Source organism: Scomber scombrus, chromosome 9 (assembly GCF_963691925.1).
Source record: "Scomber scombrus chromosome 9, fScoSco1.1, whole genome shotgun sequence".
Taxonomy (NCBI): Eukaryota; Metazoa; Chordata; class Actinopteri; order Scombriformes; family Scombridae; genus Scomber; species Scomber scombrus.
In genome coordinates this window covers 6,218,081-6,237,787 of record NC_084978.1, presented here as the reverse complement: position 1 = coordinate 6,237,787, position 19,707 = coordinate 6,218,081, and the positions used below count along the sequence as shown (strand labels likewise).

General features: G+C 42.5%; 2 protein-coding genes across 3 annotated transcripts in view; both read left to right on the top strand.

The window, feature by feature from the left end:
* afg2a (AFG2 AAA ATPase homolog A) overlaps positions 1–4,301 on the top strand; it is a 294,269-nt gene extending 289,968 nt beyond the window's left edge. For both annotated transcript variants that reach the window (XM_062425345.1, XM_062425344.1), the window contains one exon: positions 3,820–4,301. In XM_062425345.1, the coding sequence (XP_062281329.1) occupies positions 3,820–3,999 (180 nt within the window). In that variant the 3' untranslated portion in view covers positions 4,000–4,301. The remainder of the gene's footprint in view (positions 1–3,819) is intronic.
* A 2,393-nt stretch (positions 4,302–6,694) lies between these two features.
* Positions 6,695–10,948, top strand: spry1 (sprouty homolog 1, antagonist of FGF signaling (Drosophila)). The gene is made up of 2 exons (XM_062426107.1): positions 6,695–7,416; positions 8,939–10,948. The coding sequence occupies exon 2, from the start codon at positions 8,994–8,996 to the stop codon at positions 10,080–10,082; it is 1,089 nt and encodes a 362-aa protein (XP_062282091.1). The 5' UTR covers positions 6,695–7,416; positions 8,939–8,993; the 3' UTR covers positions 10,083–10,948.
* The last annotated feature ends 8,759 nt before the right edge of the window (positions 10,949–19,707 follow it).

The following is a 19,707-nucleotide window of genomic DNA, read 5'->3' as shown; positions in this document are numbered from 1 at the left end:
GAATAAACAGACTGAAGACTGTGATTCAGTGAATATTTAGGAGTTCATCAGAGGCATTACTGTTTAACCTGAACCAGTGAGGAAGGGCTTACTGTACAAATTGGTGCTTTTTGCTTCATCATCAAAACCTCTCTTTTTGACTTTCTATCAGGCAGGCAGACTTTCGGGTCATCTTGAGTCAGCAAGTTTTAGCCCCCTCTCCGAACTGAGAGGCTCTTGATGATTCCTTTTTTTTTTTTCTTTTTCTTTTTGTTTGCTTTGCCTTTACGACTGGCTACGTGCCACCGCCAGGAACTCTGAGCTCGCCCACATCACCAGAGAGCAGCCACTGCAATGCATCAGCATAGCCCTCTCCATATATTTAAGTGATTGCTGACATAATTTATGAAGGGAATGAAAAATAAAGTCTGCGTTGCAATAAAATTTGTAAAAAGAGATCTGTAATTTATTTGGGCCGCCACAAGTCAGCACTCTTCGCCATCGAAAACCCCCCCCACCCTCCACCCGTCCCCCCCGTCCCCCCGCCACCTCACTTCTGTGCATTTGCAGTTTTCTTCTCCTCTTTTTTCCCCCCTCTCAGGAGTGCGGGGGGGCCCATCTTTAGGGGGTTTAGGGGTATCAAGGTGGTGCAAGAGGAGGGGGTCGGCGCAGGATCTTTGGCTCCGGTCTAGGAATGTCTTCACGTTTACAAACAAACTGGCTCTTTCGCTCGCCCTGTTTGCCTTTGTGGCTTTATTTTTTTTCAAGGCCTGTACGGGCAAACACACAGCGGGAAACACTGGCTTGTTGATCGCCTTCACAGACCAGCTCATAAACCCAGCGAGCATGAATGTGGAGGCCTGTGTGTGTCTGCGTCGTTTGTGTACTTCAGAGCAGCTCTGGACATTTTTTTTTTTTTCCTCCCATTTTTTTAATAAACTCAAGGGGTGTTGTGGAAGTAAACAAGCTAATAATTATTAGCCGTTGGAATCATGAGATTGAGACACAGGGACGTTCGCATGTCCTGTATGTCGACTTTCAGCATAAATAAGAAATTACAGTTGGATTGTGCTGCAACGTTTGTCTGTTCCTGTTTATGGATGTTGCTCGGAAACAACACTAAATCACATTGTTCAACATGTGGCATCTCTCTCGCTTTCTCTCTCTCTCGTACCCTTCCCCTTGCTCGCTCGCCCCCCTCTCGCCATTTGTAAACAGGGAACCAGGATACATGGCCTCATTGTTTTGCATCATTATTACTGACAGGCCTAAATGACTTGAATGATGGGAAACCCTTATAGAAAATTAACCCGGCCCCGTGTGTTTACCCTGCCTAAATCATGTTGCTCATTGGCCTGAAACAGAAGAAGAAGGGGGAAAATAGGCCTCACATCCTGACATCTGCAAAGCACCTGTCCTGAGCCGTGCATGCAAGCTGGGCCAGAGCACATTCGAACAGCACACCCCCCCACCCCCACCTTCTCATTTTACTCTTTGGCCTGAAAAACGCCATCACCATCGTGTGCTTTAACAGTTGACAACCTGCTGCGTTCGTTCCTGTCTCTGCCAAGTCTACGCATTGGATGTTTGAGATGATGTCACTGTGTTGAAATGTGCTGATTTAAAATCTGTAGTGCACTTTAATGTAGTTTAATAATATTAGAATAGTCATGTATAGATATTCAATGACTAAAATATTTTATATATATTGAATGATAAGCTTCTTATCTAGAGTTTTGGAATGACACTTCACACACTTTTGATGAAAAACTGAGTTAATGAGCACTCTATTTGACAATAAAGATAACATTTTAGTGTAATTTCTCACCTTCCGCTGACCCCAGAGAGGTGCAGTAGGCTGTGCAGACACAGGCAACCTGGCTTTGCTCAGTTCCTAACATTATCTAATCTAATACTGCTATGGTTTCTCCTAAAATTGTCACCATTAAATGTTAGTTAAAAGATTATTCCTTTGTAAGAAAACATTAGAAAACATTTTAAAAGGGACAACACATGGTGGGAGTGGGATAAACAGCTTGCACTCTGTCCGCTATCCCAAATTTTGAAAAAAACAAAAGTAATAATTGCAGCTTCAAGCCCAGGCCTACATGCATTGGAGCTTATTGATACTGATAATGTAGTGCAGTTAATGCATATTACGAGATACACAACAACATCTTCAGTATCTTACATCCACTATAAAGGGACAATGAAATCTGTGATAGACAAACTGCTTCACTGCACATGTGGATATTTAGTATCAACTTGCATGTCACACAGCGTTGCCACAGTGCAGCTGCAAAGGGGGGTTGGGGGCAGCGACTGGTGCTTCGGTCCAGTGAACAATTTCAGTGGACCCACATAGCTCTACATGCATATTTTCACTGTTCAATACTCAACAGCTCTGCTACACCACGTGACTGCCAGTCCCACTAACCTTCCACCAGACGTTATCAGTGATTGTACAGCCGAATAGTTTCCTGCGAGGCTCTTGTTGGAAGGAGTTGTGTAAGCTGCCTTTGGCTCAGAACAAAGCTGTGCTTCTAGAAAAAGGGAGGAGGGTGGCACTGCTTTGAAAGGTGCCTGGCCTTCATCAGCCATCGCCACCATTTCGGAAGTGAGTCACTCCTCTGGCGTGTGCAGAATATCTCCCAAAGGTCACCCACAGTGACTACGGTCCTCCTCCGTGTCAGCCATTGCATAATTCCATCAGTGCTGTATTAAAGAGGCTGCAGGAGGACTACTGTATTTACACTGTAGAAACGGCAGATCAGAAATGTTGGTTCACATACTTTTCTCATTGACAAAGCTGCTCTCTAGACAGAAATAATCCCATTAGATTAGGTGAATCTGAAAGGCAGAGCCAGAAAACACAAACTTTACTCCATTGAAAGCATGATTTTAAAGGACGAGGCAAACATAGTGCAGCCAAACACTTTCTAATGACTGGAAAATGCAGCTGCACTAAGTTATCATGGTTATTTAGCAAAATTGAGCTTCCAGGTTTAAATTGGCTTTAATTTATATTTTGACTCAAGTTTTCTTGTGAACTCTTTCAATTTGGGAGGGAACTGACTGATGTTCCAACAACTCATGATTCTTTGGCTGCATTATGTCATTAAATTACATTGTTAAATACATACATTTTGTCTCCATAGCCCAAGAAATGTTTGTATAGCTAAATTTCCACATTTGGTTTATAGTTAATTTAATTTGATGCGGCTCCGTCCAACTCTTAAACAACCCACTGTGTTCATTATTAAAGCTTAGATGATCGCTTTAAATCCTACATAAACTGTTGCACCTTTAATCATCTATCACTATTAAAGGGATATTATATAGTTACTCTTTTGTACTCAATGTATTAAATAGTTTGTACTGTAGTGAAAAATGGTCATTTACATTGTAACCAAGATTTCTTCACATCACCCTCTTTAGCACTTACTTAAAGAATACAAAAGCTATTTCAATTTTACTTCCAAGCAAAGACAAAATGTTTAGACAACTCATTCCCAGTGAAATTAAATTGTGTGTACAGTATGTATTGTATGTATTCTTGCCTCATGGGTCTATTAATACAGGTTGTTGTAGAGATGAGATACAGTTAGGTTTGTGTTTGACTCATCGGTCTTGCGAGGCTTTCGATGTGTCTGTGATAAAAACATTTCCCAGAAGATGATAAATACAGTTTCCTACATTACTGTAACACATCCATTCTCGAGAGTCTGTCATTGGAGTCGACCGGCCTCTAACTGTTGGCCGCTCACATGACACTGTGGTGTTTAGTGGATGGACCGCTCTGCCTGACAGCTGAATATCTGTGTCTGTTTCCTGTCCCAGATAACAGCAGTATGCAGAGAGGCTGCCCTTCTGGCCCTACAAGAGGACATCAAAGCTCAGCACATCGAGGCCAGACACTTTGAAAGTGCCCTGAACACTGTGAAGCCCCGGATCCCAGACTCTCTCATCCAGTCCTATGTCAGCTATCAACAGCAACAAAGCGGCATGTGCTTCTTCTGACCATGCTGCAATGGACAAATTTAAAAATTAATCTTGTTTTGCTTTTTTTCAGTGTGACATCATTTTAATTGTATAGTTTTTCAACTGCTTCTGGTCTTCTGATCACATACCTGTCATCAGTCCTTGGCTTATATGATAAGATACTGATACCATCCACCAGCTGAACATCATGATTACTGGTGTTGGTGAAAGAATAGATTTCTCTTGTATAGATGCTGTAAAGAGTTTTTTTTTTTTTTACAGGACACAACATGCCAAGTTTTTTTTTTATTTGGAGGCGGGGGAGCTGAAAAATGAGTGAAGTGTCATGTTTGAGCATATTAAAAATACATAATAATATGTCTTGTCTTTTTAATATTCATTCATTTAATTTGACACACTGCTTATCCTGTAGAGTCGCAGGGGGTGCTGGCAGGGTGCATCCTGGATGGGTCTCCAGTCTATCACAGGGCTAACACAGACAGAGTAGACAGACAACCATTCACACTCACAGGCAATTTAGAGTCACCAATTAACCCGTGCTGCATGTTTTTGGTTTGTGGGAGGAAGCTGGTAAAAGCACAAATTAAAATTAAATAAATATTCGGAATGAATGCTGAGATCAAAACGGATTTAGCCACTGAATAGAAAAGTCTGTAAGGTCACAGTAAAATCTAAACATCTATAGTCAAAATAGTAGGTCCCATGTAAGTAACATCATATCTAAATAAAACTATCACTATCACAAAAATACACTTTTCTGGGAAAAACTGGTTTAGATTTGATTTAAATGCCTCTCATGCATCTGTGTTTTTAACATACCTACAATACATCTAAAGAGAATCTGTCTTTTCTCTATGTTCAAACTGTTTTCAGTATTTAAATATTTGTGGCTCTTCGGACAGTAAAAAAAAAGGAAGTTCCCAATGAGCTGTTGAATATTTGCACAGTCAAATCACATGTTTCGAAATGTTTTCAAAATGACAGATTACACTTCAGGCACATATTTGAAAAGATTACAATAAACCCTAATTATTTAAAAACGTTTCATAACCGATTATGCTGTTAGTGGAGAGCATAAACCCTTTAATCAGTACTCTGCATATCCCACCACACTAATATCTATTGAATTAAATAGTGGAATCCGACTTTAATCTGGGGACCTTCTGGACCTCTTTCAAGGACCCCTGACTGTTCCAAGACCCCTAGTTTGAGGAACCGCTGCTCTAAATCCACGGGGAGAAAAACAGCCCCGGCTGGTATATTCATCACATCCATCCATGGAAAATCAGCTAATTGCTATAATCTTGAGATTTCCGTCCGCACTTCCGACCACTAAGAGCAGGGATCCAGGCGGCCATCTGTCGGTCTACCAGGATTTGCTTTATCACCAAGAAGCTGAATTTTTACATCCAGCCTTAAAAACTTCTGAGTCTTTACTGCGCCACACAGTCACTTTAACAGACTGTTAACTCTACTGGGGCTTTTTTCGTATTCTTTTTTTAAAGCATTTGCTGACCCGAAATGGCACTGAGGGTCATTCATCTATTGATTTTTCCATTTGAATAGGATAAATTGACTTTGTATTGAACTTCCTTTTCTCATGGATCCGGATGTAGCGCATCCGCGACACCAATCAAACCAGACAGTCAGGAACAGAGAGGAGGGGGTGGCAGTAGTGATGGGGGAGTCTTTCCCCTGGCTGCAGGGCTGCTTTTTTCTTAAGGTGGTCTGGTACAAAATCCCCCCCTAACCACCACCTCCCCCTCATTCAAAAAACTACCCACGAAACTCGTCAAATGGTGGGAAAGTGTCCTTATCACAGAGTTATGCGAGCTGCTGGCTCATCGTTACACATTTTATTTCCTCTGATGACATGCGTAAATGCGTAATGGGAACATTCCACAGAGGAGAAGACATCCTGTTGATGCTATCTTCCTTAATTGTCTATTAAAACACGTTGACTGTACAGACAGCAGTTTCAAAAGGAACCCAGAAACATCGGGGGTCTTTAGAGGTAAATCAGGGGCTCCCAAGTTAAATTTACTTCAGTTCTTAGCCTCTAACAATATTTGAATATGTGATGTAAAAGCAAATACAGCAGAGATTATCAACTTTGTCCTTAAATGTCTAATCCTGTTTAAGACCCTTGAAGGTCCCTGGACCCCTGTTTAGAAGGGAGCATCATTATGAATATTATATTAATCCTTATTTCTATTAAACTATTTGGAGAAAAAAAGTCTAGGAACCCTAATTTGAAAAAATGTCGTTATAAGTTGAAGTTTTCCAACTCAAAACAACAGTTATGATAAAGGTTCATTAAACTTTGAAGATGCATTCATTTCTATATTCGTGTATTTGTAGTAATAATATACTTTCAGTGTTACTAAAACATTGAAATGCTTCATATCGTATGTAAACCAACGTGTCATTAAAGGTAATATCCCAGCAGTAGTGCAGAAAATGATTCAAAGAAGCATTCATTAAAGAAAGGGGACTTTTTTAATTTCTTTCGAACCGTGTGTGTGTCTTTTATGTACCAATAAATGACAAATCAGCAAGTTTATAAATAAATCTGGCGTTTGTTGCGTCACTATTAGTCATATTAACCTTATTCACTTCAGTATTCATAGCCCACAAGACCGGAAACTAGTGTTTTTTCCTCCCTGAACCCCCTCGTCGAGCCAACGCAAAAGACAAAGCCGTTCCACCTTAACTAGTGCACACATCTCTATCGCCCGGCCTTCCACATCTGCCCAATGAATCAGGAGCGGATGCGATGTATCCTTTTTCAGTGGAGTGAATGGCCAATGGGAGTTGGCTTGTCGAGCAAACACTGAGCCCTGCGTTCCCATTCATTCAGTGCTGAACAGGCCCGCAGAGCTGGAGAGAGCGCACCGCCGTCTGAGACCCGACGACGCTTTTTGCACAAGAGCGCAGATTCCCCGCAACAATAAGTAACAACCAGAACTTCAACTGAGCTCTCCGAAGATACTCGAAGAGAAGAAAACTCTTGGATATAAGCTCGATCGTCTTTAAATTTTAATTCTCCGAGACGTTGTTTTTCGCTATTTTTTTAATTCTACAACAATTCCTACGGGACTTCTATTACTGGGTTGTCTTGCCTAGAGATCGGCCTCCAAGTGCGCAGCAGTTCTCCGGGTTGCCTTCCTTCCCTCCTTGCTCCATCAGTACTCCTTCGTGGATTTTATTTTTGTCCTCTCCTGGAACGAATGCATGCGTAACCCGCGCAGAACTTTTCTTTAAAACTGACCAAGAAAAAAGGGAATAACGCAAAGGGATACACTCGCACTTGGATTAACAGACTGTGAATGTATACCTCATAGTCTACGTTTGGACATTGCCCCCTTCCTTTTGGATGGAGTTTTGGTAGGCTATTTGGTTGATGGATTCGACGTTATGGATGATTGCATATAGGTACGTATCCTCTTCACACTTTTACACTTGTTTTACGCACATTAGTTTGGTTTACGGTGTTTGCTGCCCGATAGTAGTGCACGTAGCGACCTAGTATGCCCCGCTGTAGCGATGTAAATGTTTTGTTGCACTGGTGCACAAAGTCATAACACTTTCCGTGTCATTTTTTTAACGCGCATGACATGTGAAAAACACCAGCAGTGGTTTTAAAATCATCGCGATTAAATGATGGAAGTTGATGGATTTCCATGCCTGTGTCCTTCCGTGGCTCCGCCGTAACAAACACCCCTCCCCCACGGCGGTTGTTTTCATTCATAAGTTTTTCCCCGTCTATTTGGATGCGTCCTCTAATGTCTCTTGATCTCCGGCTCTGTGGGTTTTATAGGATCCTGGTTTTATTACTGCGCACGACGTCTTCTCCTTTGAACGCGCTCTGCACTGATAATCCTACTTATAGCCCAGTGCGCCCTTTGACGGCTACACTATTGGAAAAGAAGTGTTTGTTTATTTGCAAAACACAAAAAGCAACAAAATCGATCAGCTTGGCTGCAGCCTTTCCTTCCTGTGAGGTTTGGTGTGTTGCACAGAGCAGACAGGCTTTAGGGTTTTTTTTTTTGCAAAGTGTGTAGGTTTTGGCCTCGTGCAGGTTGGATTTGCTTCATAACATCTCCAAAAGCTTTAACCCATATTCACGGTGGTGATTAAGGCATGCACATGTATATTAGGCACATTATTTAACAATCTCAAAACTATGCCTTGCTTTAGTTTGAGGTGAAGTTTAATCAGAAAACTTTCTAGCGCTCCGCTCGTCTTCTACTAAAGTGTGAGTTGTGTTGGAACTTGCTCTGACCTTAGTTTTTTTGGTCTACTTTTGTCCCCATTTCCCTGAAATCCTTTTTGGTGTAGTAATAGAATACTAAGCGAGGCAGCTCATTTAGTTCCCTTGGATCGTGTCCTCATTTCGTCGCCGCGGTGCATTTAAATGTTAACTAGTCATACAAATGTAAATGAGGAGGGGAAGTATTTGTAGGCCCTACTGAAGTTTAGATGTGTGCGTATTGGAGAGGAAGGTACAAAAAGTCTTGTTAATAGTCAACTTTTTTCCCCCGGGTTTCCTCACTTAACGGGATCAAAAGTGACATATTGTCATGTTGACAGGATGAAAACAGTGAGCCTGGGTGGATGTTAAAAAGCCTACACCTTCAAATATTAAAATCAATCTTGCTTCTCATTTCACTGTCGTAATCTTATAATTATCATATTATAATTATTATTTGTTATTTCCCCACTTCTCATATACCTGGAATTATATTACTCTATAGCAATAATGATATTATGAATGATACTGTTCTACTTTTCACTTGGTTATGTATAGGAACTGTCCTGGGAGCTGTGTTAACCCCTCTCCTATCAGGACAGTGTATGTTTGCCAGTTATACCATGTTTTGGCTGTTTCTGATGATGTCCCCTCCCTCCCCGCCTCTCCTTTGTTTCTCCCCGGTCTCTCTTCCCCCTCTGGCAGGTTTTCCGATGCATGCCAAGTCCACGGTGAATGTCGGAAGTGGTGATCCCCCCAGATGGAGCTCCAAAGTCAACATGGCCCCGGCGGTTCATTAGTGGTGATCCAGCAGCCTTCCCTAGAGAGCCGGCAGAGGTCGGATTACGAGCGGGAGCTCCAGCATGCCGCCATTCTCTCCCTGGACCAAATCAAGGCCATCCGCTCCAACAACGAGTACACTGAGGGGCCCTCGGTGGTACGGAGGCCCCCTGCACCCCGCATGGCCCCTAGGCCCCAGGACAAACAGGAGAGAACTCACGAGGTCATCCTCGTCAATGTGAACAACAATTATGAGCACCGGCCGTCAGGTCATCACCATCATGTCGGGGGCGGCATGGTGGTTGTGGCCGGGGGACAGCAGTATGGCGGGTCCCGGGCACCGGGGCTCAGCCGCTCCACTAGCACAGGAAGTGCCGCCAGTTCAGGGAGCAACAGTAGTGCCTCCTCTGAGCAGGGACTCTTGGCACGCTCGCCCCCCACCAGGCCCGGCACGAACTTACAGCACCACCAAAGAGCAGAGCGGCCTGTTAGGACTCAGCCCAAGCCCAAGGCCCTTTTACAGCCCCAGCAGGGACCTCACTTCCACCAGCCTCCACTAGAGGCTCCACTCAAGCCCCCGGGCAAAGGGAAATCAGACTTTTCTGGCTCTGGCAACGGGGTGGTGGCTGCTGCCGGGCACCAGTTCATCTGTGAGCGTTGTGGGAAGTGCAAGTGCAGTGACTGCACGGCTCCTAGGAGCCTGCCTTCATGTCTGGCGTGCAACGGCCAGTGCCTTTGCTCTGCTGAGAGCGCGCTGGAGCACGGCACGTGCATGTGCCTGGTCAAAGGCATCTTCTACCACTGCTCCAATGATGATGAGGGGGACTCGTGTGCTGACCACCCCTGCTCACTGTCACGTTCCCACTGCTGCTCTCGTTTCCTGTGCATGGGATTAATGTCGGTACTCTTCCCCTGTCTGCTATGCTACCCGCCTGTCAAGGGGTGTCTGAAGGCGTGCCAGGGCTGCTACGACCGGGTTAACAGGCCCGGCTGTCGCTGCAAGAACTCCAACACTGTCTATTGCAAACTGGAGAACTGGCCCCCACAGACCCAAGAAAAACCTTCCTGATCACCCCTGTGTGTTTGTGATTGCGTGTGCACAGGAGACTCTTGATGTGGATCTTATGATGACAATGATAATGATGATGATAGTCACAAATTAATGTTTATCAAACATTCTAAGCACCTCCCACCTGCCTCCCCTCCTCGCTGCGGAACCCTAAGGAGCTAAGCAAAGGAGTAACGAAAACCACTCAATTTTTATTTTTATTTTTTTCTGGATCAGGACCATGTTTTTACAGACCAGTGTTTGCCTTAACTGTTTCTATGTCTATCCTCAGCTCCTCATTAACACTATTTTTTTTATATATATATGAAAAAGTTTTTCTTCCGTTTTAGGTAGGCAGCTTCCTCTGGGTTTTCTGTGCCCAGTAGGAGCTGCCTCTTACCAAATCTGTGAAGGACGATCTACTATAGGGCAATTATGTAGCTGTTACCTGTTATTCATAGCAAGCAGGTATGTTTGAATTATTGGTTGCTACCACACTAAAACCGTGGTTCCTATGCTCATGTTGCATTAACGAAAGCACATCCATCTCATAGTATTTTTTTTTTCCACTTGGATATGTTTCTCTTCTTCCACCCATCTGAATTCTTCATACACATTCTGTGGCATTCTCCCATGTTTTGTTTTCTTTATTTTGTGTAAATTGTATGCTCAAAATCCATAAGAGGAATTCTGGCTATTTTTTAAAGAAAAATGTCTGTTAAAACATTTTTTTTGTTGTAAAAAATATTTATTATGTGAAGCTCTATTATTTTATGATATTTATTGCAAGAGACAGTCTTAAATTTACTCATGTCTGAATATAACAAAATATCAAATACTTACTGAAAAATTAAAGGGTGGCACAAAAGAAAACTATGTTAACTTTAATGCAGAAAATATATTAATTAATGAAAAAATAGCAGTGTCTGGTGTCCTGATTATGCTGTTGCGAAACAGCAAGCGGTTTGAGGTATGAAAGGTTTGACTGATGGCTGATTTAAAGGAAATGCAGGTCTGTTTCTGAGTTTGAGTTCATTGGCGAACAGCAAATCACTGTTTTCTGCGTGCGTGTGTGTGTGTGTGTTCGTGATGGGTGTGGAATTCCTGGTAAAAATTTTCAGCAGTGAGTAGAAACAGCTTGTAGCTCAAAATGTGACTGTTTACATTCTTGGAGGGCTTCTTTGCTGCGATTCTCCTCGGTAACCTTGAAAACTAAACAATACAGGTCATTGACACGATTAGCCCCGAAGCTGTTAGCATCAACAGAGCCTCCACGTTTCCATGAGTTATGCTCACAGGAAGTCTCCTTCTAAACCCCCCACTCCAGTCACCAGCCAACAAGTCACCACAAAACTATGCACTGTAGTTTATTCCCTGGGCTTTAACGCGGCTAGATCGGGATGTTCCCAAACTCCCAAATGGTCTCCATATTGTAGAGCCCAACAGTGTGTGCCTTGAGAAATGAGAACAACCATTACGAGTAGCCGGGGCCACCTGTTCAAAGATAATAAACCAGGGCTATCAATGCTGGGCTTTTATGGCGTGGTTCCTGCACTAAAGGCAACGACAGCGGCAAATCCAGCCCCCCAACCCACACTCCCCCCCCATTTGGCCGCCTCTTTTTGTCAGTGAATTTATCACTTGGGAAGTCCACTGACCCCCTACCCCCACTGACACCCACCCAGCCCTCCACCTCCGGGCCCCCAGGGGATGAGATCATCACTTTGAAAGTTGGTTGGTCAGCCAGAAATGCCAACAGTTGGGGAAACACAAACTGTGACCAGGAAATTCTCTGGGACAAAGGAAAAAATATACTGCGGCTTAGGTTTTGGAAAGCTGCAGTGTTGGCAAGAACACACAACCGTGTTTATAATCAGCTACATGTGATGGTGGTGCCCTCAGGTGCTTTGTGCAACAGGCATGGGATTTTTGGATTCAGAGTTTTGCTAAATGGGAATATGAAGCTCTCGATCAGGAAGAACCACACATTTAAAGCTGCAGTGGTTGCGAGTAGTCAAGGTTCGGCTTAAACTCTTCACAGATAAGCAGCTAATGGTAAACATGAGCACAAAGGAAGTATCTAGTTCCTTTTGTCATTAAGCTGACCAGGTTTTCACCAAGACTTGACTAGCATACAGTCTTATTGCAGATCGTCAGCAGTTAATGCATCAAATGAACCATCCCTACAAATGGGCCATCTGTACTTAATGTGCTTTTCTTTCCCTTTTTGGTGGAATGTACCTTTTGTTGCCCTGAATAGTTAAGAGTGGATTAGCAATGTCAATTTCCTGTTACCTTTCAGAGCTGCAATTTGAGCCCCATTTGCTCCTGGCTCCTGGATGATAGCAAACAATAGGAGGCCTCTTTTTTTCAGGTTTCACTATAGTTCCCCTGTACAGATGAGGTGGGGTGGAAGAGATCTAAACTGTATTCAAAAGGCGGCGAACAGGAAGACAGTGTTTACTTGATATTTTCCAGCCTAAGCCAAATAAGGAAATAGATCCTACTCCCACCATTTCCAAAACTTGGCTCTGTTAAGTCCTCAAACATGTCTCTTAAATCTCTGATCTAATCAGTGGGGGTGTCTAAAATAACATTTTAAGGCCTCTGAATAGTTTCTTTCACTTTTCAGTCACCATGCCACGTGAACTATTCTGTGACTGCATCATATTTTACTCATCGTGGGACTACCAGTCCACTCTGAAAAAAAAGTGAAATCTGAGTCACTATTAAGTAATTCAAGGGTATAAATGGTCACAACTTCCCCCTCCTCCTCCTCTTTGCACTTGTTTCAGCGTAAATTTAGCTGCTCCACACACCCACGTAATGCTATTTGGAGTTGTCAGGCTTGGCGGGTCCCTTGTTACAGCTTTGGGTTTTTTGGGGCCATGCAAGTGCAAACACACATGACTACCAAGTGAGTCATGGTGGAACCTCCAACCCACACATCCTACTGGGGCAGTCCTTTTCTTAGCCAGGGCAACGCTGCCGGCACGGCCGCGGTGGAGCAGGATACTCTATAAACAGTCATCCTCCTCCAAAGCATTCATCACCAGAAGGCCTGCTTCAGCTTTCCTCCGCCTCCTCATCTGGTTTTCATTATTTCCCCTCATGGCATATAAATAGAAATTAGCAATCAGGGGAAACGTGGGGCTGGTGGATTTTGGAGAGGAAGGCGGTCTTTTTGGATGTCAGTGTGATGACCAAAGTTTATGGAAGTTATCTCCTTTAGATATTTGGGTTTGGATGATCTCTGTGTCTTGGAGCAACATGTGAGATTTGATGTGTTTAGAAACCCCTCCAACATCTACTCGGCCTCCACAAGATTAAAATGACATAAAAAAAATATTAGATAGATGTAAAACATTTCAATGCAGGTCTTGGTAATATCACTACTATAATTCACTGGGTCCAAAATACCAAGAAAACACAGTACATTGGCTGTTGTCGGGCGTAAACCTTGTATATCCACAATGTAAACATCTTAGTAAATAAGAAAAGCAGCCCTGTGTTTGCCTCGACCACCATGCATCTTAGAGTTTATGTAACAGGTTTTAAAAGGGTTTGGTTTGGAGAATTTTCTCAACCCACAGAGGAACATGTAATCCTTCAATTTTACTTAAAACATGAAAATCCCCCCTCAACTCGGAGATGTGATATTTTCACCTAACAGAGATGGTATTATAAAAACTGTTCTTGGCATGACAACAGAAAGGCCAACAGATTTTGTGGTGCTCAGAGAGGTAGCCATCAACTGAAAAAAAGGTAAACATGATTATAACTGCTGTTCCCCTGATTGACTTCTACACTCTGACAGAACTGGTTTGTGCAGAAAGTAGATCAAGGAAATCTTGTGAAGGGATGTCCTGAAAGATTAGATCATTCCTTGCAAATACAAATTATCTTGACCGCAGCATTTTAGTAGCAGGGGGTGAACTCTTTCAGATGTAATGGTTCAGATCACCCAGATTACAAAAAAAAAGGAGAAAAAAAAGGAACATATTATTAACCTTTCATTGTATTATGCATGCAGATAGCTTTGGTGTTGTTTGCCCAAGTTTTTAAGGTATCTGCTTCCGAGATTTCCGTTTCCTTTCCAATGAAGTGAAGGTAAATATAATTTCATTTGCAGCACTCACTGCACTGGAAAAGCACATTTGAAATATCCCAACAGCATCAGTCTTTCAGAAACAATGACCAATGTTTACTCTGGGTAATCCACCAATCTCACTGTCATATGGAAACACTTAAATTATAAGAAACATTATTTATTTGAGATACATTTTTAAAGTGTAATTTTCAATGCTGTGAGCACCACATATAAAATCCCATTAACTTCCATTGTATTGGGGTTGAAGTAGAATATATATCTTCCAACCATGGGCAAATATGCACCAGACCTATCTGCACAGCTAGATAGTTAAGTGCAAAACTGTTTATTGTTCTACACTTGGGTGACTGACACTGGAGAAAAACCACATTTAGATGCTACTGGCTGTTTCCTGTTTGTCAGACGAGCACTGCAGTCAGAGGACAGACAGTCATTTAGCGGCCTCCTTCCTCCACAGGAGCCATAAAAAGCCTGTAGGGACGACCCAGTGTTTTATCAGGTGTCAAGGGCTATTGAAGATGGAGGTGTTTCATTGGGGCTTGAGCCTCTTAAGCATTTGCTCCTGGGTACACACAACCACCCACCCACAGGAACTGAGTGTAAAAGTTTCACACACCCCCTCCCTCCCCTCCTCTTTACCTGCTATGTGTCTATGCAGCGTTACTAGCTATCTGATACCACATTCTTTACCAAGCCCCCTTCCTGTCTCTTGTCTTTGTCTGCCATTTTATGGACAAAGGCCAGTTGGAGGGGATGATGATGATGATGAGAAGGAGGAGGAGGCCCGTGGATCAATACAATACACGACCCTTAGCAATCATTACAAAAGGCTCCTTTTGTAATTAATGGCCAGGCGTTATTTCGGCTACAGACAAGATTTGCTCTTGATCAATGGCTCCTATTTCATCAGCACGATTGACTCATCAGTATTCAAAGTGTCACTTCCTTCCTGCAAAGTTAGCGCAAAAAAAAAAGAAAAAGCCATTGCCAGCTCTCACAGGCACCAATGGACTAGTTTGTGATTTTGTATTCTGCTCGCTAATTAAATCAGCGGGGTGTTTGTCTCAGTGTTGCTCTTATTGGAGACTGTTGCTGGAAACAGACAGTTGTCAAGAGTCGTTGAATTTGATCCAAGAATCTCCTCAAAATGGTTCAAGAGATAACCTAAGACTATAGTTTAGAGTAGAAGATATTTCAAAATGATAACAGCATGAGAAAATGACAAAAAAACACAGTCCGTCTTACATAATAATCACCTCTTGACCAAAGAAGAAAAAAAAAAACACCCTTGAGAAGTACACAAGAATCCAGAGTCCACATTAAGGAACATTTCAAATAAATACATACAGCTGTGTCTCCAAGCTGCTTTAACTTTTTCTCACATAGCCTAACTGTGACAAGATCATGTCCTTGTTCCTCGTTTAACGGCCCCAGGGGACAGTTTTGTGTGTTTGCTGCATTCCAGGCCCCCTACAACGACTTTTGTTCTGTTTTTCCCTTTAATATCTCAACCAAGAACAACAAAACAGCGTCTCATATGCATATGAGATAGATTGTTAGAAAGATAGATCAATGTATTGATAGATGGATTTGTGTGTGTGTGTGTGTGTGTGTGTGTGTGTTTGTTTGCAAGGAAGAAGAGGAAGCTTGCTTTTTCTTTACCCCCCCCCCCCCCCCTTTCCTCCCCCTCTTTTCTTTTTCTTTTTCTTTTCTTTTTTTTCTTTTTTGAGATTAGACTATGCATCCAGACAGATGGTTCCCGTCTGCTGGCTTTTTTCAATTCACTTCCTCCCCTCACAGACAGCCACCCTTCCCCCCTCTCGGTCTCTCTCCCTCCCTCCTTTCCTCCCTTCTCCTTCTCCTTCTCTCTCTCTCTCTCTCTCTCTCTCTCTTTCTCTCTCTCTCTCTCTGTCATTCTCCCCCTCCCCCCCTCCAACGGCTCCTCTGTTATGTGGCTGGAAATAATCTTTTATTGCCCAGTTGTTCGGAAGTGACCTCCTGCCCTTGATTAGATAGGGCCAAGTCCTATCACACGATTGTGTTTGAGCTGGCGGCCCGAACCTCCACCCCCCCCCACCCCCCTCACTCACACACACGCACACACACACACACATTCAAACACACACACACACGCACACACACGAACCAGCCCCATCCTTTCTTCAACCCCCTGTCCCTCTCTCACTGCCGGGGCCCTTGGTGATCCTGTGTGAGGGAACAACAATGGGGGGCTTTAGTCCCATCCGGCTCTTCTCGGCTGGGGGGCAACAGGGTGGGGGTCATGAGGGACTTTCTTTTTTTTTTCATCAGTCAGCCAGTCACCGGGTGGAAGTTGCAACCACTCCTCCCTCCCTCCCCTCCCTCCCTCCCCACCAAAACCTCGATCCCATCCCCAGTACGATGGTTAACCTCCCAGTTGCCGGTTTGCTCACCCTTTGACCCTCCAAACCCTCCTCCTCCTTCCTTTCCTGATGACCCCCCCACCCTCAAGAGTCTCACCAGACACAGATAGATAGGCTTTAATCTTCTACGCTATCAGTGGACCTTTGAGTCTGCTGTGTGGTCGACTGACAGGTGGGCTTTCTGTGATATTTTGGTTTTGATCCGTTAAAGACCTGTGCGCCCCACAAAAATTCAGCTTTAGTCATAGAGAACGTTTTTCTCCTTTTTTTCTGGTCTAGGATCAGTTAAAGCTCTTTTTGGGGCCAACATAAGTAAACCGCTTTAACGAAAAAATATTATCTCAACGTGCTTGTATATGATCAGATGATAACAGTTTGGGTGCCAACTCTTCTTAATAAAACATGATAGTTTTCTCGTTGAAAATGAGGTCATTTCCAATACCCTAATCAAAATCATTAGATTTATGCTCCACAATATTTTCAAAAGGCTTATAAGTCATTTAATATATTTATCCATTTAACTGGCGATTCTTGCATCAATTATTCATTTAATCTTTATTGCATAATACATTTTATAGCAGCTGAAAGTGCTTTACAAGTGAGTGACAAACCAATACAAAGGCTAATGGCCCACTAAAGGACAGTCTCACCAGGAAGTAGTGCAGTTAAATAAATCTGCATATCTTTGGAAAATGTGTGTTGCTAGAAGCTTGGTGATGTACTGACTAATCACACAGCTAGTTGATCAAGTACTGTAGCTGTACTGATGCTGGCCAGCACACGTCAGTTACATTTTCCAAATGTACATAAAGTGTTACATTTTGTACAATTATAACTATCTCATTCTGTTTTTGTGGAGCAGTTTATACAAGAAAGGAGATTAAATGTTTTTATTGGTGTAACGCAGATAATAAGCCATGATAGCTTCCTCTTTTTTAGCTTTGTCAGCGTTTTCCGGGCTATTGGTCAGTGGCACGAACTTACGTGTCAAAGTTTACCCTTGTTGAATGTTAAAGAAAAGATTTGTGCAGACTGCTATGGCTACATGGAGATGAATTGATTCATTGCAACAAAAAAAAAGATTTAAAAAGTAATAGTAATATTAATAGTAATATTAACAGTAAAACAACAGGAGTTAAACAGGGAGGTTAACTGTTGAGTCTATCCTCTGAATTAAAGTCTTAAATGTGTATTTCTGTCTTATAAATGTGCAAATAAACAAGTGTTGGTGTTTTTTTTCATGCTGGCTGTAAGTCTGCTATTATTGCAAGACATTATAATTAAAGCCTTTAGACAATGCTATGATAAGCAGCGATTTACAACCAGAAAAAGATGCCGAACTTTGGCTTTGCTTTAAATTACACTGAAGATAGTTTACTGGCACTCTCTAGAAGTGCACAGACCATTTCAAACACTGATCCCCTTGGGTACTTTTAGTAGTTTCCCAATTGAAGACATGACATCTACCCACAACTTTGTTTTTTTCTCTGCTGTGGTTGTGCTCTTCAGTTGTACAACCTCACAAACGACTTTAATTAGTTTTAACACAATACTCCTGCCATCAGAATACTATCTTGGTCAAAGGAACAACCGTCAGAAAAAGTCAAGTCTAACTTTTTATGGAAACTATTTTTCTAACTTTAGTGTCAGTTTTACAGCTGCGCTACAACTCGGGGGGGAAATACAGCCTCTTTTTTTTCTTCCTGTGCTGTCTTGTTTGTCTCCTTGTCCTCTGGAGCTGTAAACCCATAACAAAAACCTTGGTGTCCAGTTTCACTTTGGGAATGAAGGCCAGGTTGTATGAATAGGGGAGAATAGACAAGAAGACAACTCTGATTACCTCCATAAAGGAGCTGACCTCATGTCACTCCCTCTTCTACTTCTTCTGTACCTTTCCCGAAACGTTTACAATTCACACTTGAGCCATTTGACTCAAATAAGAAATGTAAAGGTTTATTTGTGTATTTGTTGGATCCCCATTATCTGTGCCCTTAAGCACAGCTTGTCCTCCTGGGGTTCACATTTAAAAACATATAATAAACATTACAGTCAACATAATTGGCTTAGATATGTATTTTCTAGATATTAGCTATAATTATGTGAAGATATCATAGAAAACATAACATTAAATGTTACTTATATAGATGGTTTTATTTGCCAAATAAATACAACATATTTAAAGCTTCATATATGTGTTTTTTCTGCATATAAGATCTGATTTCACAATATTTAATGAAAATAAAACTGCACTGCTGAGGATCATGATGCATGCCAAAGTTGAATGGATGCTGGTCAGAGCAGATGATGGCAGTTTTGTATCAAGTTCCTTTAAAATGCTTTTAATAATTGTGTTACTGGCTGTTTACAGTTAGCCCATTACAGTGAAGGATTCAGGCCCTGTGGAAAGTTCGAGGGCATCTGCTTAGCAGCGACCCTACACTCCTCCCTCTCCTCCCTCCAGGGTCTCCAGCCCCAAATCCAGAACAGGGGGGTCCTGAACAGGAAGCTTAGGAGTACCCCCCCCTCCCCCCCCTCTTCCTCCTCCTCCCCCTTATCCCACCGCCTACACCCCTCTAGATCAAAGAGAAAGGACACAGAAAAGGCTTATCTGTTGTTGATTTTAGGCTTACGCTCAAGCACAGGGTTCTAGAAATGTGTCAAGGAATTATAGGGTTGGATCATTGAATCTCCTCCTTTTCATCTTTTTTTTTTATGCGTTTGTTCTTCCAGGACTTTGAAACTGAGGGTGTTCTTGTACAGTTTTGAGGGGTGCTTTAAAAGTGAAAGCAACAAGTAAGAGCAGATGAGGTGGAAAAAAAAAAATCAGAGAACAAGGGTGTTAAGTGGCCAACTGAAAACAAATGCACCAAATGTGAGGCAAAAAAAAAACTAGAAAATTGTTTCCAAACTGACAACCAGGGTCGCCGTTCTCTGGTGGTATTTCGCAAGTTTGCTTCCTTGCTCACATAAAAAAACCAGTAGATTTAGATCATTTCTATTCCCACTTGCCCTGGTCTTTAACATTTCAATTTCGAACTCTGCGAGAGGTACGATTCTATCACCGTCTCGTTCAATGGTAGTATTATGCCAAAGGGGAAATTGGACCTTAAGGGCAAGCACTCTCCCTGCTGTA

Excerpts from the sequence above, each read along its gene's own strand:
- spry1 (XM_062426107.1), top strand. The coding sequence starts at position 8,994 with ATGGAGCTCCAAAGTCAACATGGCCCCGGCGGTTCATTAGTGGTGATC.